The sequence below is a fragment of the Loxodonta africana genome, chromosome 3 (genome assembly GCF_030014295.1).
Source record: "Loxodonta africana isolate mLoxAfr1 chromosome 3, mLoxAfr1.hap2, whole genome shotgun sequence".
Taxonomy (NCBI): domain Eukaryota; kingdom Metazoa; phylum Chordata; class Mammalia; order Proboscidea; family Elephantidae; genus Loxodonta; species Loxodonta africana.
Window position 1 is genome coordinate 210,178,154 of NC_087344.1, and position 27,242 is coordinate 210,205,395.

Consider the following 27,242-nt stretch of genomic DNA (forward strand, 5'->3'; position numbering starts at 1 on the left):
AGGAACATTGTAAACCTATTTTGAACTATGCATTCAGTGTAAACACAAATTTGTATTTTGATAAAGTTCAGGAAATATGATGATACTAAATTCATTTCTAAAACATTATTAAGACCTTTGACTTTCAGGTTCCCTTGTTAAAGAAGTTTTTATACATACTCAAAGTTTTAGGTCTGGTGTATATGTTATCTTAGAAACACTTGGTTTTCACAGAAAGTATTTTATAGGAGCAGGGAGTTAGATGACAGTTTCTGCCAAAACACAATCAACTTTGCATTTTGACCATTAATTTTTTTTTTTAATAAATCAAACTTGGATAAACCATTTTTCGGTTATTTGTGATCATTTTTCTTATGTACATAGACTTGTTTTGTAACTTGCTTTGGAATGATGGGACATATACACATCTTAATGTTATTTATGACTTTAGAGATTTTTTAAAGGATTATGACTGGAGGGATATGATCAGAGAGATGATTTAAGTCCTGAGTTAGAAACTCACTGAGCCTGCAAACTTTTCTCCCAGAATTAGACTGCCCACCACAGTCTTCTGCCTGGTCTCAGGCCTTGTGCCAGGAGTTTGCCGGATGCTAGACTATTCTGAATATCTTTTTCACCTATGCCATAAACTGATATAGCCTCCATGCCTCCTTCTTTTAACTGGATTTGTACTTTTTATTTTGACCTACACTGTAAAACGTTTCCTGAAAATAGCCTATTCAGTAGTTTAGAAAATTTAACTTAAGCTTTTTAACTAAATCAGCATAACATTTTAAACAATTAACAATGTTATTGGAAATCCTGTAAGTTAACATTTATGCTAGGGACTTCAGTATGAAACCAGCTGATCATCACTAGGGGCTGCTCCAGTTTTCTAAACAATTTTCCATGTTTTGTTTCAGGAATTCATCTTATTTGATACTATTTGCTTTGGAATTTGACTGAATATCTCATTACTGGTTTAGAACTTAAAGGGTCTGTTGGCATTTTAGCTTTGATGTCTAAATCTGTATAGAGAAACTTTACGTAGTAATCCTTGCCTTTCAAAGCTGTCCCCTACACAGAGGCCACTGATTGTAGGTCTTGTGAATGTGAACTATTTATTACTCCTAGAGAATAATTCCGTGGCTCATGTGCCGTTTTCTAGTACACCATTAATGTCGTCATTGTATGTAAGCATAACGTATAAGAAACTTCTTAAAGTACTTAACGTCGTTATGTTGTCATAGGCAGTAAGGAAGGAATGAAGATGTCAGTCTGTTATGATTTGCCTTTAGCATGCTTTTTAATTACTTTCTTTTGAGGAAAGGTAGATAGAAGGTAATAATATATTTAGATTTACGTACTAGGTATGTTTGGTTTAGAATGTACACTAAGTAGTGATAGCTCCAAGGGCCAGTCCAGCCTTATTACAAAAATATTTATTGTAAGATAAAAATATTTTTATTCCCAATTATTTCGAAAATCTGGGCTCAAGTCTGTCTTAAACTTGTAGCTACCATACCCTATGTCTACCTTTCTTTTCCAGATACTATCTTACCTCTCTCCTCTTTAAAGCCTGAGTTTTTAAACAATTCTGTACTTTTTTTTTTTTTCATTTCCTTCTTTGTCCCCACCCTCCTTTTAATCTAAGCCAATTCTGGCGTCTGCTTCCATTACTGCATTGAAATCACTCTCACTATAATCAACCTTATCTTCATTTTTTGAATTCCAATGAGCATTTTACTTTGTTAAGCTTAACTTCTATGATGGAAACTTAACACTCCTGGCCAGAGTTAAAATGTAAAATCACAAAAAAAATTATGTTAGATTATTACAACCATAAAGAGCCTTGTTGATATGAGAAGTTCAAAGGAAAGAATCAGCAAAGTGAACCTGGTAATATCTCTCCCAAAGATGCTGTCTGGTCACTTGAGTGAATTTTTAAAAATCTGGACAAGTAACCTGAGGAATTTAGTTCTCCTAATCTCCCTATGGAAACCCTGGTGGCGTAGTGGTTAAGTACTACAGCTGCTAACTAAGAGGTCGGGCATTCGAATCTGCCGGGTGCTCCTTGGAAACTATCGGGCAGCTTTACTCTGTCCTGCAGGGTCGCTATGAGTCAGATTCAACTCGATGTGCCATGGGTAATCTCCCTATGGAAACTCTGGTGGCATAGTGGTTAAGTGTTATGGCTGCTAACCAAGAAGCAGGCAGTTCAAATCCACCAGACATTCCTTGGAAACTCTATGGGACAGTGCTACTCTGTCCAGTAGGGTCACTATGAGTCAGAATCCTCTCGACGGTAGTGGGTTTGGATTTTTTGGTTTTTTTTTTTTTTTTTTTTTTTTTTTGGTAATCTCCCTGTGGAGCCCTGGTAGCACAGTGGTTAAAAGCTCAGCTGCTAACCAAAAGGTCGACAGTTTGAATCCACCAGCTGCTCTTTGGAAACCCTATGGGGCACCTCTACTCTGTCCTATAGGGCCGCTGTAAGTCGGAATCGACTTGATGGCTACGGATTTGGTTTGCTTTAGTCTCCCTGTGAATCCGTATGCTGGATTTAGAAAGTAAGTGTCTGATCATAATGCCAGATACCGTGGAGTGTTACATTTCACACAGCTGGTGGGAGGGCATCAGGCTGTGGAATTCTGCTGGGAGGATGTCTCTTTATCTTTCTGCTGTTATACTGCTTTAATGTTCGGGATCCTGGTTCGTTCTGAGCTTGATAGCAGGGAGCTGTGCCGCTGAGAGTAACTCCATCCGAAAACATTTCCCTCTTCTCGGTAGGGTAGGAGGGCTTAGTCTTAAATTCCGTTTTTGTCTTCCATGAAGTGGCAGCTTGGTCCAGTAGAAATCCAGTATTGCATAAGGAATACAGCTGACCTCCATTTCTCCTTACCTGCTGAATAGTCTGAGGCAATTTAACTTTTTGAGGGCTTGGCTTATATAAGGACACTTGTGAGGATTAGAGAGTTAAACTGTAGGATTAGAGAAAATGTACATGTGAAGCATCTACCAGTCATTGCCACTTCGTGTGTCTTTATTCAAAGTAGACCAAAACCCAGACATAGCTGAAGATGTGAACTGATTAAATATCTGGACCAGTGTTTCTCTTCCTCAGTATCTATATTATATACTGTTCATTTTAATTTTTTTAAAATGGCATGGAAAAATAATCTGTTCACAGTTTGGAATTTAACTGTGGAAAATTATTTAGAGCATTATTGTGGCCAGCCATACTATTATTTATGCTTTATAGTTCAGATTTTCCTGCAAGATGACTGAGCTTGCCAGCCATGCTATTATTTATGCTTTATAGTTGAGATTTTCCTGCAAGATGACTGAGCTTGCCTTTTTAAATTTCGTGTCAGGGTAGTTAACTGAATAGAACAGTTAACTGGACGGACATGATAGAACCACGTAGTAAGTTGGAAGCTGCCTGTTCTAGTATGAACATGCTGCATCTGTTGAATTACCCATATTCTGAATCTTTGATGGGTTATTTGAATTTAGACTTAATTCGTAAACTAATTTCAGACCAAAGTTACGTGTATAGCTTGCTCAACCTAGAAATTTGAGGGATGGGAATTTTTATGCATCAGTAAGCAGATAACTTGGATCAGTTCCTCTTGGAACATAGCTGCCAGTCTTTGGCTCTCTGAGCCCTGGTTCTGTTACTAATCGTGACTGAGGGTGCTAATTGCCTGTCCCGAATCTTTTTCCAGGAGCAAAACAAGAGGAAACTGACTTGATTTAAGGCAAGAAACACTTCGATTAGACATAGCAAGTGTGAAGAAACACTAGAGAAAGACTGTCAAGGGAGATTCTGAAATCTCTGTCCTTCAGTTAGAGTCAGTAATGACCTACTTTCTAAGATTTTTGGCAACCTGCCTAGGATGGGAGTGAATGATCTCTTAGGGCTCTTTCCATCTGTAGATTTTTATTTCATATTACTAGCATGATGGTGTTCTATGATAATAAAAAGTTCAAAAAATATATAGAGAACAGGAACATTTGTAGCACAGAGTAATTTGTCTTTACAAAAGCAAACTTCTTTTCCATTCAGGACAGGTAGTGTGGAATAATACTAAGAAAAACTAGATGCTTTCGAAGCCTTAGGGAAATATGCCTTCTTCAGTAAAGTAAACGTCACAAAAGTTATGGAAATGCTGCAGTAGTGATGATTTGTTCAGGGTAGTTGAGCCCAGGCCCTCAACTGATGAACTGAAACAGGTGCTGGGGGGTAGTACTCTGTGTACGGTGGGAGGTCACATGACGTGGTGATGCAGTCTCTGTGGCCTCATCAGCAAGTCGTGGCTTGTGTGACTAGGCCTTACTGATACCGTGGGGAGGCAGGAGACGGGTGGGCACGAAGAAAAGCAAGGAGGCACGGAGGGAAGAGCCTAGCTACTTGGTCTTCCAAGGGGATTACAGGGCAGTTGACCATTGCCTTTTCTCTTCCCAGTCTTTGAAATCATGAAGGAAAGACTGGAACCCTCTACACACCTGATCTAGAAAGCTCTAAAAATCCAATTTGTGTTTGCATCTTTGTATCCTTCAATACTTCCCCAGTTTTGTTTAGAGAATTTGAGAACCTCATAAACTTCTCCACTGCTGGATGAAAATTCCTCCCCTGACATTTCTGGGTTGTTAGACATTTAATACATGTTTATTAATCACATGCCGTGTTGCCAGTCACTGGGGGAATTCAAAACTCCACAACACAAAGTCCCTATTATCTAAATGTTTATACCAGGACACTGTCATCTAGACCTGTGAAGTGGCCTTCCGGAAGTAGTACTATCACATGACCCTATTTACAGATGTTTTGTCCTGTTTGCACAGTGTACCTACAGGGTATTTATAGGAAAAGGGATAGAACTGGGTTCTCTGGTTAAAAACTGAGGTCTGTTATCTTTCTAGCCAGCCACAAGCCATTGTGTGGTTTTGTACTAACGTAAGGTTCGTGTTAATGAGATTTTGAATGGTAGCCCTTCATCTGTTAACTATAATTCTGATCATGGGCAGATTGTGTTTTAATAACCTGGCTTAATACCTAGCTCTGGTAGCATATAATTTATTTCCAAAACTCTGTTTTAACCTACTGTCTTCATTCCAGAACAGAATAAATTGTATTTAATAAGGCTGCTTTATCAAAATGAGATAAACAATTTGATTTAGATATAGCCTCTAACACATATCATTTCTGTTATGGTTCTGACAAAGATTACCAGGAAAACCTGTGTCACACAAAAAAGCTGGGTTTATTAATAATTTTGCCAGCAAGGGACAGCACTTTTTAAAATATCATATCTTGAAAGGGAAAGTTACAGAGAAGTTTTCATAAGGTTAAGATTAGGGTCAGAATTAGAACTTCAGTTATTTCAGAGTTTTGAAAGCAAGGAATGGATAGGAAATGGGTGGAGTGTAGTCACTTTTAATTGACTTGCAAGTGGTGGCTGGGCACAGAGCTGGGGTTTCAAGTGAGTTGTGGACAGAAACTTCTAAAATCTTCTCTTTCCAGGGAAAGTGGAGCTGGTTCTTGGTTATTTTATAGTATTAGTAAATTGCCATTTGTCAGTTTTATAAGTTCAATTTTTATTTCTCAATTCCATAAAATCCTATTGAGTTTAATGAGATAGTTTGGTTAGCCCTCTTTTGGAGTTCATTTTTATATTGCATAAACCTAAAAGACAGAAGTTTAGGATGTTTTTCTAGTTTGTTAGAATTTCCACATACATTAATAAGTATACATATGAGAGGCTGTGATGGGGGGGGGTATGTGCCTGTTTCTTATTCATGCTACTTTATTTTTAATTCATAACAGTTGGGTTTAAAAGAACCCAAGGATTATTTGAAAGATAAAAATCACAATTTCTTCTTTAAATAAATTTCATTTAGTTATTCTTTATTTGTGGTCTGACTTGTCACGATGTTTGAAACGATATTGCACAGGTTAACCCACTAGGTGCTTCAAGCAGAGTTTGTTTGAGGAGATAGTTGTACTTTGAGATCTGGTTCGAAAATGCCACGGTCAAGACTAACGGGCAACATTTGGGACAGTTCTGCTGAGAAATAAGTAATATGTACATAAAAGTCAATAACTCTATTAAGTGTGTTTATGTATACACACACACATCATTGGGAGAAATATTTTCTGAGATATAAAAGGCAACTTTTAGTAGCTGCAGCAGTGGGCTCAAACACAGCAGCGATTGTGAGGGCGGCGCAGGACTGGGCAGTGTTGCGTTCTGTTGTACATAGGGTCGCTATGAGTCGGAACCAACTTGACGGCACCTAACAGCAACAATAAAACCTTAACCTTAATGAGCAACTAAATTACTCTAGACCTGTTTTAATTTAGTATGAAGAATTGTATTAAATAAACCATGTTACAGTCTCAATTACGGGTCTGCCACATTAAAGGAGAAAAGAAAATCTGTTTTCCATCAGTTATGTTAGAACACAAAGCAGATCTGTGTAGCTCTATGTTATCCTATAGTGTGTTAATCAGATACAAGGTGTGATGGAAGCCAGTGACAAAGAGTTTTCCTGATAGTGAACAGGCTCTGATAACAGGCTGGTTAATGCTTCATAATGTTTCGGTAGTTAAGTAGTAAACAAAATGATGTAGGACTTCAAAAAGGATGGCACATTCCATGTAAAATCAAACCTTAAGTCTTATGTGATGCTTTAGAATTTATGAAAACTGAGTGCTTAAGATCATAATGTCAGGAGCTGAGAAGAAAAAAAAACACAGTGCACATTTTCCTTTAAATACGGGATACACTCAAGTCTGAGACAAGGATACCAGGATGTACTCGTGATAAAAAGAAGTATTTCAAAAATGAAGAAAAAACTACATTCCTAGAATATTTCTACAATAGCTGGATAGATTTTAATGACATCCCTGAGCTCTCATAATTATCTCCTGGATATGGGGGTGGTAGTGTATTAGATGGAGTAGAGATTTTGGAGAAAATTGATATTAATAGGTATCTTAGTTTGCTAGTGCTGCTATAACAGAAACACCAAAAGCAGGTGGTTTTAACCAACAGAAATTTATTTTCTCGCAATTAAGGAGGCTAGAAGTCTGAATTCAGACCACAGGCTCTAGGGTAAGGAACTCACTCTCTCCTTTAGCTCTGAAAAAAGATCTTTGTCTCTTTTAGCTTCTGTTCCTTGGTTCTGTGGCATCTATCTTCCCCACTTGTCCTTGCTTGTCTCTGTACCTAATCTTTTAGGTGTGATTAGAAAGAGTGATTAGATTTAAAGCATACCCTACATCGATCTGGCTTCATTAACATAACAAAGAAAACCATAACCCCTAATGTGATTACGTCTACAGGTGTAGAGGTTAGGATTTCAGCACATATTTTGGTGGGACACAATTCAGTCCTTAACAATTGATACATGTTGAATTTATTTTTAAAATGCTTGAGACTGCATATCCAATTAGAGATGGTATTTAAGTTTTTAAAAGAAACTCCTTATATTGCCAGTATTTTCAGTTATTTGGGATAGTTACTTCAACTGTGTTATGAACTAATGGTATTAATCATGGGTTTTTATTTATAGAATGTTAGCGCTTGAATAAATCTTAGATTTGTTTTATCTTACAAATAAAGAATCTGAGACCAAAAGGGATTAAAATACCTTCAGAAGGTTACATACGTCAATTAGTAACAGAGCTAGATCCAGGACCCAGGTCCTCTAACTCCTAATCCAGTGTTCTTTATACTATACTGTGCCATATAATGAATATCTATAAATCCAGACTCTGTGACACAAAGAAACTATGACTTTGCTATGGCTACTAAATATATCCATGTAGGATTCCCAAAGTGCACATCAAAGATAGCTGAGGTAGTTATTCCAGAATGCTGATCCATTGGCATAGGATAAAGCTTTTACTGGTTTACAGCAAAATGGGAGGAAAAAAGATATGAGAGAAAGAGAGAAAATATGTAAGGTTGTCAACATGTTCTATCTTGGCAAAGTATATATTTTGAGACTGCCTTTCTCATGTTTTAGTCTTAAAATCTTGTTTTATGAAACAAAAATTGTAGAGAGCTGTTGATTTCCATTTTAATGTCAGTCCCAAAAATATGCTTTTGAGCGTTTCCTGAAATCTAAAACTCTTGAGCCCATTGTTTTATTAATTTACCACACAAGCTAAATAGAATTTCAACAACCATAAGCTAAAATAGTCGATTGTCAGGAAATCTGGTGAATATATCTGGAAAGAAACTCAAAGATAACAGAAGATCTAAAGGCCAAAATCAACCCACTTCACCTAAACACTTTACCCAACAACACCAAAGTATACATTCTTTTCTAGCACACATGGTACGTCCTCCAGAATAGACCACATTTGAGGCCACAAAGCAACCTGCAATAAAATCCAAAACATCAAAATAATACAAAGCATTCTTTCTGATCACAATGCCATAAAAGTAGAAATTCAGTAACAGGAAGATCAAGCTGAAAAAAATAATCAGTTACATGGAAACTGAATAATACCTTGTCAGGCATGAAATTTAACTCTGAAAATGAAGTGCTCCAAGAGACCAAAGAAAGAGGTGAGCAACTCCAGTGTGATGGCAAAAGAGTTCATTAGGGAGACTTACTTACCAAGTGTAAGTCCTGGGTGGCTGCAGGGCCAGAGCAGATCTCCGCACCCTACAGTGGGAGGGCAGAGTTTTATAGTGGTGATAGACAATAGTGGCTCCATGTAGGGGCTTATATAAGAATGCAAACTGTAGTGAGCTACCATTCCATGTGGGGGCACCGATTTTTGGCTTCACGAACCCTATTTCCCCTTTATACCTTGCTTAAAAACAAGTGGGTAAGACATCAAAGAGGGAATTAAAAAAATTCCTAGAATCAGGTGAAGATGAAAACACATCATACCAAAACCTTTGGGACACAGCAAAGGCAGTACTCAGAGGTCAATTGATAGCAAAAAAGCACACATCAAAAAAGAAGAATGGGCCACAGTCAAAACATTAGCCCTACAACACAAAAAAAATAGAGAACAGCAAAAGAAACCTAAGGCACCAGAAGAAAGGAAATAATATAGAGCAGAAATAAATTAAATGGAAAACAATAGAATCTACAAGACCAAAAGTTCTTTGAAAAGATCAGCAAAATCCACAAACTGTTGTCCAAACTGATAAAAGAAAAGCAGAAGAGGAAGCAAATAACCCACATAAGAAATGAGATGAGGGACATTACAACAGACCCAACTAAAATAAAAAGGATCATAACGGCATACTATGAAAAATTGTATTCCAACAAATTTGAGAACCTAGAAGAAATGGGCAAATTTCTAGAAACACTCTACCTACCTAAACTAACACAAACTGAGATAGAAAATCTGAACAGAACCATAACAAGCAAAGAGATCGAAGAGGTAATTTAAAAACTCCCAACAAAGAAAAGCCATGGCTTGGACGGCTTCACTGGAGAATTCAACCAAACATTCAGAGAGGAGCTCGTGCCAGTACTACTCAAACTATCTCAGAGCATAGAAAAGGAAGGGATACTCCCGAATTCATTCTATGAAGCCAGCATGACCCTGATATGACAAACAGGCTAAGACTCAACAAAATAAGAAAATTACAGGCCAGTATCTTTCATGAGTTTAGATGGAAAAATTCTCTACAAAATTTTAGCCAGTAGAATTCAGCATCATATCAAAAACATAATACACAATAACCAAGCAGAATTCATAACCAGGTATGCAGAGATGGTTCAACATTAGAAAATTGATAAATACAATCTATCACATAAATAGAGCTAAAGAAAAGAATCATGTGATCATCCCAGCATAGAAGAGGCATTTGATAAAGTCCAACACCCATTCCTGATTAAAAAAGAAAAAAACCTCTCAATAAAGTAAGAATAAAAGGGAAATTCCTCAGCATAATAAAGGGCAATAATACAAAACCAGCAGCCAACATCATTCTCAGCAAAGAGGCTGAAAGCATTCCCCCTGAGAACGGGAATAAGACAAGAATGCCCTTTATTACCCACTGCTATTTAACATTGTGCTGGAAGTCCAATTATAGCTGGGGCAATTAGGCAAGAAAAAGAAATAAAGGGCATCCAAATTGGAAAGGAAAAGGTAAAACTATCCCTATTCGAAGATGATATGGCCCTATACTTATGGAACCACAAAAATTCCATAAGAATACTACTGGAACTGATAGATTCAGCAGAGTAGCAGGACACAAGATCAAGATATAAAAACCAGTTGGATTTCTATACACAACAATGAGAATTTTGAAAAGGAAATCAGGAAAACAATACCATTTATAATAGCCCCTAAAAAAATAAAACAGGAATAAATCTAATTAGGGACATAAAAGACCTATACACAGAAAACTACAAAATGCTATAGCAAGAAACCAAAAGAGGCCTACATAAATGGAAAAACATAGCATGCTTATGGACAGGAAGACTCAACAGTGTGAAAATGTCAATTCTACCCAAAGTGATCTACAGATATAATGCAATCCCAAACCAAATACCAACAGCATTCTTTAATGAGATGGAAAAATGAATCATCAACTTTATATGGAAAGGAAGAGAGGCCCTGGATAAGCAACGATAAGCAAAGCATTATTAAAGAAAAAGAACAAAGTAGGAGACCTCACACTACCTGGCCTGAGAACCTGCTATACAGCCACTGTAGTCCAAACCGCCTGGTACTGGTACAACGGCAGACACGCTGACCAGTGGAAAAGGATCGAGAACCCAGACGTAAGTCCATCTACCTATGGTCAGCTGATCTTTGACAAAGGACTGAAGTCCATTAAATGGGGAAAAGGCAGTCTTTTTAACAAATGGTGCTGGCAAAACTGCATGTCCATCTGCAGAAAAATGCAACAGGACCCATACCTCACACCACACACAAAAAATAAAGTGGATCAAAGACCTAAATATAAAACCCAGAACGATAAAGATCATAGAATACAAAATAGGGACAATGCTAGGGATGTTGGCATAAATTAATAAATAAAAAGATGGCATAAATTCAATATGAACCATAACTAACAATGCATAAACACCGGAAGATAAACTAGATAACTGGGAGCTCCTAAAAATTAGACTTATGGTCATCAAAAGAGTTCACCAAAAGAATAAAAAGAGAAACTGCAGACTGGGAAAAAATTTTTGACTATGATATATCTGACAAAGGTCTAATCTCTAAAATATATAGAATACTTCAACACCTCAATAACAGAAAGACAAATAATCCAATTTAAAAAATGGGCAAAAGATGCAAACAAACACTTCACAAAAGAAAACATTCAGACAGCTAACATGTGAGGAAGTGCTCCCAATTGTTACCTGTTAGAGAAGCTGCAATGAGATACCATCTCACCCCAACGCTACTGGCATGAATTTAAAAAAAAGAAGAAGAAGAAGAACATAGCAAGTGTGGGAGTCACTGTGGTAAGATTGGAATTCTTTTGCACTGTTGGCGGGAATGTAAAATGGTATAACCACTATGGAAAACTGTATGGCACCTCCTTAAAAAGCTAGAAATGGAAATACCATATAATCCAGCAATCCCACTCCTAAGAATATATTCTAGAGAAATAAGAGCCTTTGCATGAGTAGACATATGCACACTCATGTGCATTTCACCATTATTCACAGTAGCAAAATATGGCAACAAAATAAGTTCTATTCAACTGATGAATGTATAAACCGTAGTACACATACACAGTGGAATACTGTGCAATAATAAAGAGCAACGATGAAGCCACAAAACCTCTCACAACATGGATGAATCTGGAGGGCATTATGCTGAGTGAAATAAGTCAATCACAAAAGGACAGAATACGGTATGAGACCACTATCATAAAAAACCATGCAGGGTTTACACAAAGAAAAAAACAAGCTTTGATGATTAAGAGGGAGGGGAAGGCTGGGGAGGGATGAGTAGACAAGTCATAACTTTGGTGAAAGGAAAGACAGCGCACAATATGGGAGAAGTCAGCACAGCTTGACAAAGGCGAATCCACAGAAGCTTCCTAGACACATTCAGACACCTTGAGGGCCGAGTTCCTGGGGCTGAGAGCTGGGGACCATGGTCTCGGGGAACATCTAGGTCAACTGGCATAGCAGTTCATAAAGAAAATGTTTTATATCCTACTTCAGTGAGTAGCATCTGGGGTCTTAAAAGCTTGAAAGCAGCGATCTAAGATACATCTATTGTTCCCATCACGTCGGAGCGAAGGAGAATGAAGAAAACCAAAAGCACAAAGGAATTATCAGTCCAAAGATCTTATGGACCACATGAACCACAGCCTCTACCAGCCTGAGCCCAGAAGAACTAGATGGTGCTCAGCTACCACCAGTGACCCCTCTGACAGGGATCACAACAGGGGTTTCCAGACAGAGCAGGATAAAAATGTAGAACAAGGTTTACATTCACAAAAGACCAGATTTAGTAGTCTGACAGAGACTGGAGGAACCCTGAAACTATGACTCCCAGACATCCTGCTAACTCAGAACTGAAGCCACTGCCCAAGTCCACCTTTCATCCAAAGATTGGACAGGCCTATAAAAACACACAGCAGCACACATGAGGAACGTGCTTCTTCGTTCAATCAAGTATAGGAGACCCAATGGGCAACACATGCCCAAAAGCAAAGACGAGAAGGCAGGAAGGGCCAGACAACCTGGACAAATGGACTTGGGGAACTCAGGGTGTAAAGGGAAAGGAGGAATGTGCTGACACATTGCAGGCATTCAGTCAATGTTACAGTTTGTGTACAGATTTTTGAATGAGATGTTCATTGGCACATGTTTATGTTTCTGACCCCCAAAGACAAATAAAGATCGGATCTATAAGTATACTGATAATAAAAGGCAGTAATAATGAAAACTGAAAAAATAGTGTTCACCATAGTAAAATTAAATAAATCCAGTCCAGGTGTCCCCCCCCCCCAAAAAATCTAGTAAACATTTTCAGAAACATAAAGATGAATGGTCAGCATTATATAATAAAATGATACCATCTCATTTTTTTATGACTAGTGTTTGCTACTAAGAAAAAGGAGAAATGAAAATTATGTTTTTCATAGCAAGTTTCATTGCAAGCTGCAGTGTTTGGTAAATACTCAGATACCTGAGGCTGTTATCACAGACTGATAAAACCTTTATAGGTTAATAATATTTCATACTTTGTCTCTAAATTTAAAAAATACATATTTTAAAACATTTTCCAAGTTAGCCATTTATACTGGAATTAGGAAAATCATTAAAACTAGAAGGATGCTGGAACATATGGATAGCCATATGTGAAAGAATGGTGCAGCCAGTTTGAAAAACAGCCTGTCAGTTCCTCAAATGATTAAACATAAAGTGACCGTGTGACCCAGCATTTCCACTCTTAGGTATATACAGAGGAGAAATGAAAATACATATTCACACAGAAACTTGTACGTGAATGTTTATAGCATTATTCATAATAACCAAACAGTAGAAACAACTGAAATGTCCATCAACTGACAAATGAATAAAGAAAATGTGGTATATCCATGCAATGGAATATTGCTTAGCCATAAATAGGAGCGAAGTACCGACACGTGCTGCAACATGGATAAGCCTTGAAAACATTATGCTAAGTGAAAGAAGCCAGTCACAAGAGACCACATACTATATGAGTCCGTCCATATGAAACTCCAGAATAGGCATGTCTATAGAAAAAGCAAATTAGTGGTTTCATAGGGCTGGGGGAGGGCGGACAGGAGGGGATGGGGAAGTGATAGCTACAGGATATGGGGTTCTTGAGGTGATAAAGTATTCTAAAGTTGACTGTGGTGATGGTTGCGCACGTCAGTGAGTACACTAACTTCCGATGAATTGTGGGCTCTAAAAGCATGAAATGTATGGTATGTGGTTTATATCTCGGTAAAGTGTTTAAAAAATAACTGGAAAGATATGTACCAGTATTTATTGTAGTAGTTCTATCTAGGTAAAGATATTACGGGTAATTTTTCTACAATTTTCAGATTTCAACAATGAGTATATTACTTTTACAATCATAAAACTCTAGTATTTTTAAAAAGTCACCTTACAACTGTTTGAGACATTGAAAAAAAATTTTAAGGCCTTGGCACTATTTGGTCAAGGTTTTTGCCATCATCTTGCTATGATCCCCAACTTAAAACATACCCAAGTTACGAGATTTCGCACTTATTACCGTCTTTTTTTTTTTTTATATCTTATCATTAGTAATATGTGTTACATACCGTGTTGCAGCATATAATTAGCTCATGTTATCATTCTCAGATGTTTATGTTTCTAACCCCCAAAGACAAATAAAGATCAGATTTATAAGTATGTTGTTGTTGTTAGGTGCCGTCGAGTCGGTTCTGACTCGTAGCGACCCTACACACAACAGAACAAAACACTGCCTGGTCCTGAGCCATCCTTACAATCTTTGTTATGCTTGAGCTCGTTGTTGCAGCCACTTGTCAATCCACCTTGATGAGGGCCTTCCTCTTTTCCGCTGACCCTGTACTCTGCCAAGCATGATGTCCTTCTCCAGGAACTGACCACTCCTGACAACGTGTCCGAAGTATGTAAGATGCAGTCTCGCCATCCTTGCTTCTAAGGAGCATTCTGGTTGTACTCCTTCTAAGACAGATTTGTTCATTCTTTTGGCAGTCCATGGTATATTCAATATTCTTCGCCAACACCACAATTCAAAGGCATCAACTTTTCTTTGGTCTTTCTTATTCATTTTCCAGCTTTCACATGCATATGATGCGATTGAAAATACCATGGCTTGGGTCAGGCGGACTTTAGTCTTCAAGGTGCTATCTTTGCTCTTCAACACTTTAAAAAGGTCCTTTGCAGCAGATTTACCCAATGCGATGTGTCTTTTGATTTCTTGACTGTTGCTTCCATGGCTGTTGATTGTAGATCAGAGTAAAATGAAATCCTTGATAACTTCAGTCTTTTCTCCGTTTATCATGACGTTGTTCATTGGTCCAGTTGTGAGAATTTTTGTTTTATGTTGAGGTGCAATCCATACTGACGCCTGTGGTCCTTGATCTTCCTTAGTAAGTGCTTCAAGTCCTCTTCACTTTCAGCAAGCAAGGTTGTGTCATCTGCATAACTCAGGTTGTTAATGAGTCTTCCTCCAATCCTGATGCCCTGTTCTTCTTCATGTAGTCCAGCTTCTCAGATTATTTGCTCAGCATACAGACTGAATAGGTATGGCGAAAGGATATAACCCTGACGCACACCTTTCCTGACTTTAAACCAATCAGTATCCCCTTGTTCTGTCCGAACAACTGTCTCTTGATCTATGTACAGGTTCCTCATGAGCACAGTTAAGTGTTCTGGAATTCCCATTCTTTGCAATGTTATCCATAATTTGTTATGATCCACACAGTTGAATGCCTTTGCATAGTCAATGCAACACAGGTAAACTTCCTCTGGTATTCTCTGCTTTAAGCCAGGACCCATCGGACATCAGCAATGATATCTCTGGTTCCACACCCTCTTCTGAAACTGGCCTGAATTTCTGGCAGTTCCCTGTCAATATACTGCTGCAGCAGTTTTTGAATGATCTTCAGCAAAATTTTGCTTGCGTGTGATATTAATGATATTGTTCTATAGTTTCCACATTCAGTTAGATCACCTTTCTTGGGAATAGGCGTAAATATGGATCTCTTCCAGTCAGTTGGCCAAGAAGCTGTCTTCCATATTTCTTGGCATAGACGAGTGAGCACCTCCAGCACTGCATCTGTTTGCTGAAACATCTCAGTTGATATTCCATCAATTCCTGGAGCCTTGTTTTTCACCAGTGCCTTCAGAGCAGCTTGGACTTCTTCCTTCAGTACCATCAGTTCCTGATCATATGCCACCTCTTGAAATGGTTGAAAATGGACTAATTCTTTCTGGTATAATGACTCTGTGTATTCCTTCCATCTTCTTTTGATGGTTTCTGCATCATTTAATATTTTCCCCATAGAATCCTTCACTATTGCAACTCAAGGCTTGAATTTTTTCTTCAGTTCTGTCAGCTTGAGAAATGTTGAGCATGTTCTTCCCTTTTGGTTTTCCATCTCCAGCTCTTTGCACATGTCATTATAATACTTTGTCTTCTCGAGCCGCCCTTTGAAATCCTGTGTTCAGTTCTTTTACTTCATCAAGTCTTCCTTTTGCTTTAGCTGCTCGATGTTCGAGAGCAAGTTTTAGAGTTTCCTCTGACATCCATCTTGGTCTTTTCCTTTTCTGTTTTTACAGTGACCTTTTGCTTTCTTCATGGATGATGTCCTTGATGTCATTCCACAACTCGTCTGGTCTTCGGTCACCAGTGTTCAATGCATCAAATCTATTCTTGAGGTGGTTTCTAAATTCAGGTGGGACATACTCAAAGTCATTTTTGGTTCTCGTGGGCTTGCTCAGATTTTCTTCAGTTTCAGCTTGAAATTGCATAGGAGCAATTGATGGTCTATTCCACAGTCGGCCCCTGGCCTTGTTCTGACTGATGATATGGAGCTTTTCCATTGTCTCTTTCCACAGATGTAGTCAATTTGATTTCTGTGTGTTCCATCTGGCGAGGTCCATGTGTATAGTCACCGTTTATGTTGGTGAAGGAAGGTATCTGCAATGAAGAAGTCGTTGGTCTTGCAAAATTCTATCATTCGATCTCCAGCATTGTTTCTATCACCAAGGGCATATTTTCCAACTACTGACCCTTCTTCTTTATTTCCAACTTTTGCATTCCAATCACCAGTAATTATCAATGCATCTTGATTGCATGTTCGATCAATTTCAGACTGCAACAGCTGATAAAAATCTTCTCTTTCTTCATCTTTGGCCCTAGTGGTTGGTGCGTAAATTTGAATAACAGTCATATTAACTGGTCTTCCTTGTAGGCGTATGGATATTATCCTATCACTGACAGCGTTGTACTTCAGGATAGATCTTGAAATGTTCTTTTTGACGATGAATGCAACACCATTCCTCTTCAAGGTGTCATTCCCAGCATAGTAGACATATGATTGTACAAGTCAAAATGTCCAATACCAGTCCATTTCAGCTCACTAATGCCCAGGATGTCGATGTTTATGTGTTCCATTTCATTTCTGACAATTCCCAGTTTTCCTAGATTATTAATGGATGTTTGCAGCTGCTGCTTCTCATTTTGAGTCCTGCCACGTCAGCAAATGAAGGTCCAGAAAGCTTTACTCCGTCCACCTCATTAAGGTCAACTCTATTTTAAGGCGGCAGCTCTTCCCCAGTCATCTTCTGAGTGCCTTCCAACCTGGGGGCCTCATCTTCCAGCACTATATCAGACAGTGTTCCGCTGCTATTCATAAGGTTTTCACTGGCTCATGCTTTTCAGAAGTAAACTGCCGGATCCTTCTTCCTAGTCTGTCTTAGTCTGGAAGCTCAGCTGAAACCTGTCCTCTTTGGGTGACCCTGCTGGTATCTGAATACCGATGGCATAGCTTCCAGCATCACAGCAACACACAAGCCCCCACAGTACGACAAACTGCCAGACACGTGGGGGTTCATAAGTATACTGATAATAAAAGGCAGTAATAATGAAAACTGAAAAAAAAAAGTGGTATTTGACATGTCAGAAATGACTTATGACAAAGTTGTCGGAATGGAATTCCATCATAAGTTGGGGATTACCTATATAACAAAGCCACATATACTTAGTAAATCGAAAGGCCACCTCTTGTGAAAATTTTGCTTGTCATTGTAGTGGATTAATTGTAGTAGGATTCAGTTATCATTGTTGGATATTTTTCAAAGCCCAATTTTCTGTATCCTAAATGATTATGCAGTTTGGTGTAGAATAATATATATATATATATATATAGTCTCAGTTTCGTAAGGGATAAGCTGTTTTGTTTTTTGCCAAAGCACTGAGAAAACAACTTTAGTGTTTTCATTGTAATCCTGTAAAAAATAGCCACATGTTAATCGTTGTGTTAGTCATATATATTAAAGCTATTGTTTTATAGTCCAAAAATACGTAAAAATCAGAATACAATTATTTTTTAAAAAGAAAATAACAGTATAGTCTGTATCATTGCTACTATACTTTATGGGCTTCTGACGTTAAGGGTGCACTGTTTCTATGGGTAGATTCAGATATGAAATGATAAAAGGAGGGTAAAAATTTTAAAGAATTCAAATTAGGCTCAGGGTATTCGTATATTTGGTGCTAGAGTCTGTGCTACCTCACTACCTTGGGAAACCAGCTTTCCCAAAACACTAACAAGTCAAAGTTGATCTGTCCTGAATTGGCCGTGGATGCTCATGGATATTTTTGGTTTGTGTATTTGGACTAACGTCAAATGGAGTGGATTGTGTCTTGGAAAAAATTCAGGCCTGTATGTGTAGGTTATTAGTAAGGGCATTGCTGTGAGCTCATATGGTGATAAGGCTGAAGTTGGAAGAGCTATAATTTGTGAAGATAACAGCTTCTTTATTACACATGTCTTCATTTATTAGATTATTTTTGTTATTGTTACGTTACCAAAAAAAAAAAAAAAACCAAACCCAGCACGATCGAGTCAATTCTGACTCATAGCGACCCTATAGGACAGAGTAAAACTGCCCTATAGAGTTTCTAAGGAGCGCCTGGCGGATTGGAACTGCCGACCCTTTGGTTAGCAGCTGTAGCACTTAACCACTATACCACCAGGGTTTCCGTTAGGATAATAAAATCTTACAAGAGGCAGTAAGATGATAACTCCTTGAGTAAGGAGGAATTTTTTCTTTGTGCAGAGCATTACTTAACTGGGCTAAATACATTTTATGGATATCTTTTTTTTTTAACCTAGCTGTGTAACATTTCACAGTTACTAGTAAGTGGCAAAGTTTACTCTTAGAGGAATAGCAAACCCCATATTTTACATGCTTTGGGCACTTGACTAAATTTTAACTCCTCTTCTTCCATTAGGAATCTATATACTTAACACAGATTATAGAACAAGCAGACCATATGTTTTTCTGTCATCTTTTTTGAATACCTCTTCATTCAGATAATGAGATTTTCAGTTTTTCTACCAAAGCGAAACACTAGTTTTACGCCTCTTATCATGTAAAACATGCTACTGTTTTTTTTCAGAGGAACAAAAACACTCAAATTAGTTCCAGTATTTAATGTAGATTTTATAGGATTTCTTGTATTATCAGGCATATTCTTCTGAGAGTTTTGGTGATGGTGACAACTAGTTTATTTTAGTAAAAAAAAAAAAAAAGGCAGTTGATATGGAGAATTTCTTGCCCAAAATAGTACTTTGCTATTTGTTTATGCATTAAGTTTTTATCTCAATGGATAGTAAGTCCATCCTTTTACTATAAGTTTATGTGATCAGTTCTTTTTACATTATCTGGCCTCTTCTTATATGGGAATGACATCTTTATACAGTCACTTTTAATTGAGCACCTATAGTGTGCCGTATATGGTACCAAAAAGTGTAGTTGTGAAACCATATTAATTTAAAGAAGTCAGGATTATTTTTAGTATTTAGGCTAAATTTCTTTGAAGTTAATCACAGTGGCTATATTACATGAATAGGCGCCACTCAGTATTTTATTGAATTTTGGAAACCCAAAGTGACCCTGCAAAATCTGTAGCCAACAAACCTGCTTCTAATGACATCTTTATGCTTGTTATTATTTCAACACCCCCCTTCCCCAGCACTCTCCCAAGTGTGGCCAAGTCAGAGAGAAGATAATTGAGAATAGAATGTTACACTTACTGGACCAAAAGATACTTCCATATCACTGCTTGATCAACAATTCAACCCATTCACGGAATTTTAGAGCTGAGAGTTGACCTCGGAGGTCACTTACTATATTCTGATCCACTGAAGAATCCATCTTTGGTGACCCTGACAATGTCCGCTTATCCTCTGTTGAACTGCTTTTTCCACACTGCGTGTTCAGAGTTTGCAGTTGGAATAGCCACAGCCAGCTGTGTACCTTGGATCCAAGTTACTTTGGTTTTGTGGACCTCATTTTCTCATTTTTAAAATGGTGATAATTATGGTACCTAACTCACAGAGCTATTACTTCAGTTAATTAACAGTAAAGGCAACCATTTATTAAGTGTTCTGTGTGGGTTTTCTAAATGCTTTATGGGTATTATCTCATTTTAGCATAACATGTTATGTGTGATTAATGATTGAAGGATTGCATAAAATACCATCATATCTAACCACTTTACCCACATAAATATTGTTCACAGGGTGTGTCATTTGAACTTACTGTTTATGTATAAATAGTCAATTTGAAAGATAACATTGTAGATATAACTTGGAGTAAACAATTTCCTTCAGTGGTTTGAATATTGAAATTCTGTCAGTTGAATCATAAATTTTTATTATTTCTAATGTGATAATAATGCTTACGATAGTGCTTAGTTTTAAATAATATTAGGAAATAAATTGGCAATTAATAGGAATATTAATAGATAACTGTTAGAAAAGAAGGAAAGCTTAATAATTTGGTGGCAGAATTGCCATTAGCGGTACCATAGACAAAACATATTTTCTGCCTCTACCAGCCTAAATTGAAAGGAGCATCTGTCTATTTTCGCAAATGGCATAGAGTCCACAGTCTGATAGATGACACTCTAAGACATTTATTGATAATGTAGAATTTTTTAAAATTTAGCAAGTAGATTTTTAACAACAAAATTATAATAATTATATTACAAAATTTTATATTTTTATTGCATACCAAAGATTCATTATGTGATTCTTTTTAATTGATTCTCAGCTTTGACTAAAAGTGCTTGGCATTTGACTAAAATACGTATTTGATTCACCTCTTAATATCGTGATCATCTTGTCCACTGAAGCTCAGTGCTGTTGCCCAGTCCCCCTCCAACTTGTTAACTAGGTGCCCTCGAGCAGATGCCGACTTACGGCAGCCCCGTGCCCTCGGGCCGATGCCGACTTACGGCAGCCCCGTGCCCTCGGGCCGATGCCGACTTACGGCAGCCCCGTGCCCTCGGGCCGATGCCGACTTACGGCAGCCCCGTGCCCTCGGGCCGATGCCGACTTACGGCAGCCCCGTGTGTGTCAGGTTAGAACTGTGCTCTGTAGCGTTTTCAGTGGCTAGTTTTTCAGAAGTAGATCAACAGGCCCTTTTCTTCAGAGGCATCTCTGGGTGGATATGAAAGAGGAATTTAAAGAACCCTGGGGATAAAAACAAATGACAAATATCTGAAACCATTTCTTTTTCCATCTTTGTTGTTGTTTCCACTGTCCATTAATTGTTAAGTGAATACTCACTGCGACCCTATAGGACAGAACAGAACTGCCCCATAGGGTTTCCAAGGAGCAGCTGGTGGGTTTGAACTGCCAGCTTTTTAGTTAGCAGCCATAGCTTTTAAGCGCTGCGACACCAGGACTCCCATAAGTGAATACAGCAGTCGGAAATAGCCACAACCTATGGGATATTTAGGGAGATAGGTTCAGCTGCAGCTTATAGTAATTTGCCTATTTGTCATTCAAAAAACAATCACCAAGAACTTCCTCTGTGGCAGGTGTTAGGGATACATCAATGAATAAGCCACATTCTTTATCCTCAGGACTTTATGGTCCAAGCAGAATGTAAGCATTAAAAAAAAATAATTGCACCTAAATAAGATAACATCATTATTTTGTGGTTAGAACAAAATAAACGCAGTTCTACTATTTGTTTTCAGTATAATCCATTTAAGTAGCTAAGAGAATTACTTTAATATTGTTTTTTTTCTACTGAACACTGTTAACAAAAAGATACAGCAAAAGATGTAATTTTAATGATAACCACCTGTCATTAGTGCCACAAATAATTATAGCCCTAAGTCTGATTACTTACAAAAATGTTTATATAAATTTTTACAAAATTTATACAAAATTCCGCTATGAGTTGGAATCAACTCGATGGCAGTGGGTTTGGGTTTTACATAAATTTTGGCAATATTTAAATAAAGCATTTGTGAAATTTTAACTTTTTCCAGTGTTTGCCATTATCATCAGTGATTGGTAACCAGGACAGAGATTTATAAAGAATGTCATTGTTGTTGGGTACCGTCGAGTTGGTTCAGGCTCATAGTGACCCTGTGTACAACAGAACAAAACTCTGCCTGGTCCTGTGCCATCCTCACAGTCATTGTTGTGCTTGAGCCCATTTTTGCAGCCGTTGTGTCAGTCCATCTTATTGAGGGTCTTCCTCTTTTTTGCTGACCCTCTACCAAGCACGGTATCCTTCTCCAGGGGTTGGTCCTTCATGGCAACATGTCCAAAGTATGTCAGACACAGTCTCTCCATCCTCACTTCTGAGAAACATTCTGGTTGTCCTTCCAAGACAGATTTGTTTGTTCTTTTGACAGTCCATGGTATATTCAACATTCTTTGCCAACACCATAATTCAAAGGCATCAATTCTTGCGTGGTCTTCCTTATTTATTGTCAGCTTTCACATGCGTATGAGGCAGTTGAAAGTGGCTTGGGTCAGGCACACCTTAGTCCTTAAAGTGACATCTTTGCTTTTTAACACTTTAAAGAGGTCTTTTGTGGCAGACTTGCCCAAAGGAAAGCATCTTTTGATTTCCTGACTGCTGTTTCCATGGGTGTTGATTGTGGAGCCAAGTAAAATGAAATCCTTGACAACTTCAGTCTTTTCTCTGTTTATCACAGTGTTGCTTGTTGGTCCAGTTGTGAGGATCTTTGCTTTCTTTATGTTGAGGTGTAATCCATACTGAAAGCTGTAGTCTTTGATCTTCATCAATCAGTGCTTCAAGTCCTCTTTACTGTCATCTGCATATCGCAGGTTGTTAAATACTTTTTTATAGATTATTGTATACGGTAATCCTCAATGATATTTTAGTGTTCCCCCGACCCAAAGGAAGGTCGCCAAAGTTCTCATGAGATCAAAGTATTGCTAGCCAAGTGACAAGGAAGTTCTTTCGTAAAGCTTATATAACAGTTCACTATTTGTTTTCAATAGGAATATGATGAGGAATGGGCTAAGAAAATTCAGAGTGAAAAGTTTCGCTGGCATAACTCTCAGTGGCTGGAGATGGTGGAGAGTCGTCAGATGGATGAAAGCGAGCAGTACTTATATGGGGATGATCGAATTGAGCCATACATACATGAAGGAGATATTCTTGAAAGACCTGACCTTTTCTACAACTCAGGTAAGATGATAACCAAAGCAAAAACAATGAATTTGTGTGCTATAAATAGGGATTTTGGTCTGCCAACCTTGCTCATTTCTAAGTTTTCTAAGAGCTTCTTGTAGTAAATTAATGGTCTTCTAGTAATGATTTCAGATGTAACACCTATACATACCAAGCAAACCTATTAACTCACCATTATTTTTTTCCAATTTAGTCTTTGATATGATCTCCATAAAAAAGGGAATAGCTGGGAAAATGAATTGCTCTTAGAAGTTTATTACTTTCCAGATAATAAAACTTAAACCGACATCTTCAACATTTTGGCTTCCATTAGAAAATGTTATATTTATTTTTTTCTCTTCTTCATTTATTAAGTTTATAACTTATTAATTTTGTTTTCCAATATATTTAATCTTAACAGTTTAGTTTTATCATTATTTTGCTACTAAACTTTATCTCATGACTGTTAGAAAGATTTAGATACTTTATAGCGCCAGTTTTTTCTTTCTAAACTCAGCAGGGTTTTCAGCATAAAAGTTAATTTTTACCTGTATAATGTTATTTACTCTGTCATACTGCCTTTTTCCAGGGATGGGTTTGGCACAAAGATTGGCAAATTTTTGCATATTCTGACTTTTAATGCATTGCACTGTTGCCAATATTATCATTACTTTATTGAAGTCGTTTAATTGAGGAAAGGAAGGAAAGAATTTCTAATTAAAATCTATAGCAGTTTTGAAATAGAAAGCGTTAAAGTAATTATCATATATTATTAGTGCTTACCTTATGCTTTTTTCCTACTATGTATTCATTAATGTGTTTTCATAATTGTGGATTGTACAGATATTGCCCATAAACACTATTATTTTTAAGCTAGTAGGAAATATATGTTTATATCTGATATAGGTACTTGAATCATGGAAAATTGTTGCCGTATTTTTAAAATTAAATAGATTTCTTCCTAACTGAGCTTTCTAGTAGTTATGAAATACTGCTTTGTGTTTCAGACCAGATGGCATAGATCATTAATTTCAACCAAACAGAGTGTTTTAGTACAGTAACGGCAAGCAGCTGCTCCTTACATATTCAGATATTTTTGAGGTAAAAGGATGTACAGTGTATCCGATGTGAATTCTGTGGTTAATAGGAAGCAGAATATTGTTAGAATCAATTTTCCTGCTTTGAAGATTGATAGCTGCCTTCCGGTGTGAGCCATTCATTAGTGCCATAACCACGTGGACGATTAACCACCTCAGTGTTCAACTTCGTTGTTTTACTACAGTTAGAATTTTAGAAGAGATTTCTGAAAAGTTATACCACATTTCCAAAATCAATTCTGATAAAATGAACCTCTTAAAATGAAAACCATAAATATTTTTCTATGAGACATTATAATTAAAATATATAACTAAAATGCTTTTGTGGAAAAATTTTATGTTTTCATATGCCAAAATTTAGAAACATCTGTATCAGATGGAAAAACAATAACAGTAAGCATTTGGCTGGGTGATCAGATATTTTCATGTTTTGTTTATTTTTTATACCTCTAGCCTAATGATGCAGTAGACGTTTGACAGTGGAAATTACATAGTATGAGTTTAAGGATCTAGTTTCCATAATTTTTTTAGTTTATGAATTATTTTACCAAGTTCATTTTCCATGAAGAATGATTCATTTCATCTACTAAATGAATCTCTGTAACATCTCCTGTATATTCTGTGGCATCCAGATAACATCAGCCTCTTTAGTGTGTGTGTTTGAGTCTTCAGAAACGTTAGATAAATTTGTAATACTGAATACGTGTCTGAATCCTTGAGTCATCTTCTTCAAGTGTCCTTACGAAACTGTAGGCTACTTCCGGTAAAAGCAGTGTTAGTAGCTTTTCAGCACAGTGGTTAGACTAAGTACCCCGTTGTTCCCTGGGTCTTTAACTTTAAAATAAAATAGCATTTGATACTTCCTACTCATTAGAATCATTTTCAAACTATTAAAACATCAGAATGTTTCTGCTTTTCTCTTGCCTTTTTTTTTAATTGCTATTAGTATTGTCATATGAAATAAGAATCTAGCATCTTCTTTAGTTACATTAGTTTGTTTCTTAGAGTTTAAATTGTTGTGATTGTAGTCACTGATTAGTTTATTTTTCTATTATGAAAATTAAGCTGTTCGTTTTGGTACTCTTGCTGATAACCAGCAGCCGGTTGCCATCGAGTGGATTCCAACCCCCGGCGGCCCCCTGTGTGTCAGGGTAGAGCTGTGCTCCACAGGGTCTTCAGTGGCTGAGTTTTTGGAAGGAGATCACCAGGCCTTTCTTGCAAGGCGCCTCTGGGTGGACCCAAACCTCCAGCCTTTTGGTTAGCACCACCAGGGAATCTCCCGTTACCCATAGAGGAAACATAATTTATAAAGCTATATTGCTATTTCTAAATGACTCTACTTTTCTTACTGTTCTTCATCAATTGTGGCTAATCTTATTCTTGATCTGTGAATACAATCCTGGAATTTGAAGCTAAAAATAATTTCTGCCTCAGGATCATTGATCGGGTACAGTCAAATAAGTTAAAATTTATCATTTTAGTCATTTCTTTTCCTCATTTTCTACATTATTGACACCTGTTTTCTCCCACATGCTCACAATTTCACTTTGAGCTAGTTCACCAAAGAGCCCAACATGATATTTTGTTCTGACTTTAAGAAATAAAGTGTACTTCAGTAACGGTATATCAGAAAATACTGTTTTTGTATTTTTGACTTTTATTAACGGTATTTATAAACCAGTTTTTAACTGATTTTCAGAAATCAGAAAATTGGTAAATTACCTATAATTATAATTAAATTTGCTCTGATTTCATTCCTGTTTCAGTATATAGCCCATTTTGTTCCTAAATATCTTTATCACTGTTACTTGGAGAGTGTCAGAAAGCTGTGTTACATACCTGTGGTCTAAACATTTCATATAATTTAATGACCTAAATGTGTATAATGTTTTGCAGCTCACAGGTGCTCTGGTGTATATCATCTCTGTCTTCTGTTTCTCCTCTGGCCTGTTTGCATGTCTCATGAAATTGTTTGGTTCCTTGTTGCTTAGAGTAGGAGCTTGAGAAGGATACTCCAGAATTTATCTGGGCTCTGCAATCTAGAATGTATGATTTTTCTTTTTTTAATGTTCCTATAAAAAAATTGATTTTGGATGCAAAATACTGAGGAACAAATGAATATTTCCGAAGAAGCTGGAGCACTTGAGAAGAGACTTCCGTGGAAGACTTACACCTCATTTTAGTGGAGAAAGACTGCTCCTAACATCAGGGCTGCCTGACTCTTGTCAGGCCATTCAAAGGTACTGTAGTGCAGTAGTTAAGAGCTCAGCTGCTAACCAAAAGGTCGGCAATTCAAATCCACCAGCCGCTCCTTGGAAACCCTATGGGGCAGTTCTGCTCTATCCTGTTTGGCAACGGATTTGGTATTTTCTCTTTTTTGGGGGGTTTAGAGCTGTACTCTAGAAGCTGCAGTACCCTGGGATGATTAAAAATGAACTTCAAAATATAATTTATACTTTTATCATATTATTAAATTAGTTGTATTCTGGGTTTATAAAATTTCTGGCTGTATCTTTAAACTCAAGAAGTTTTAGTCTGATTTCTATTTGATGAGCTCCCAGTTTGTAGTCCCCTGTATACCATATATCCTTTCGCTGCTCATTGTTCCCTTTGAAGACAGCGGGGGTTCCAAATTGAAACAACGTTGAGAATTTGATCACAGCTTTCCACTTTATTTCTTCCTAATCTGGTTCACGTCAGGAGGTCATGTTTCATGTAATAAGACTTTTTTTTTAACATAACTCAGCTATCTTTTTATTTGATTGTATTTATATCTGAAATATTTCTGAGTGTTAAAATCTTTCTCCTGGCAGGTTGAATACCTTTGCGTTTATTTCCAAAGTGGTGTACGTTTTATTTTGCCATTTTACTTAGCTTTGACGGCAGTGGGTTTTTGTTTGTTTCTCTAAAACTGGCAGGTTTCTTAAATCCTCATCCCCAGTTATTTGGTTTTAATTTAATAGAACTTGTTGATTTTTGTGGTCTTAA

General features: G+C 37.3%; 1 protein-coding gene across 2 annotated transcripts in view; it reads left to right on the forward strand.

The window, feature by feature from the left end:
* The window catches only part of KIFAP3 (kinesin associated protein 3), a 257,782-nt gene that overhangs the window by 177,705 nt on the left and 52,835 nt on the right, over window positions 1–27,242 (forward strand). For both annotated transcript variants that reach the window (XM_010594968.2, XM_010594969.3), the window contains exon 18: window positions 22,986–23,175. In XM_010594968.2, coding sequence (XP_010593270.1) covers window positions 22,986–23,175 — 190 coding nt within the window. The remainder of the gene's footprint in view (window positions 1–22,985; window positions 23,176–27,242) is intronic.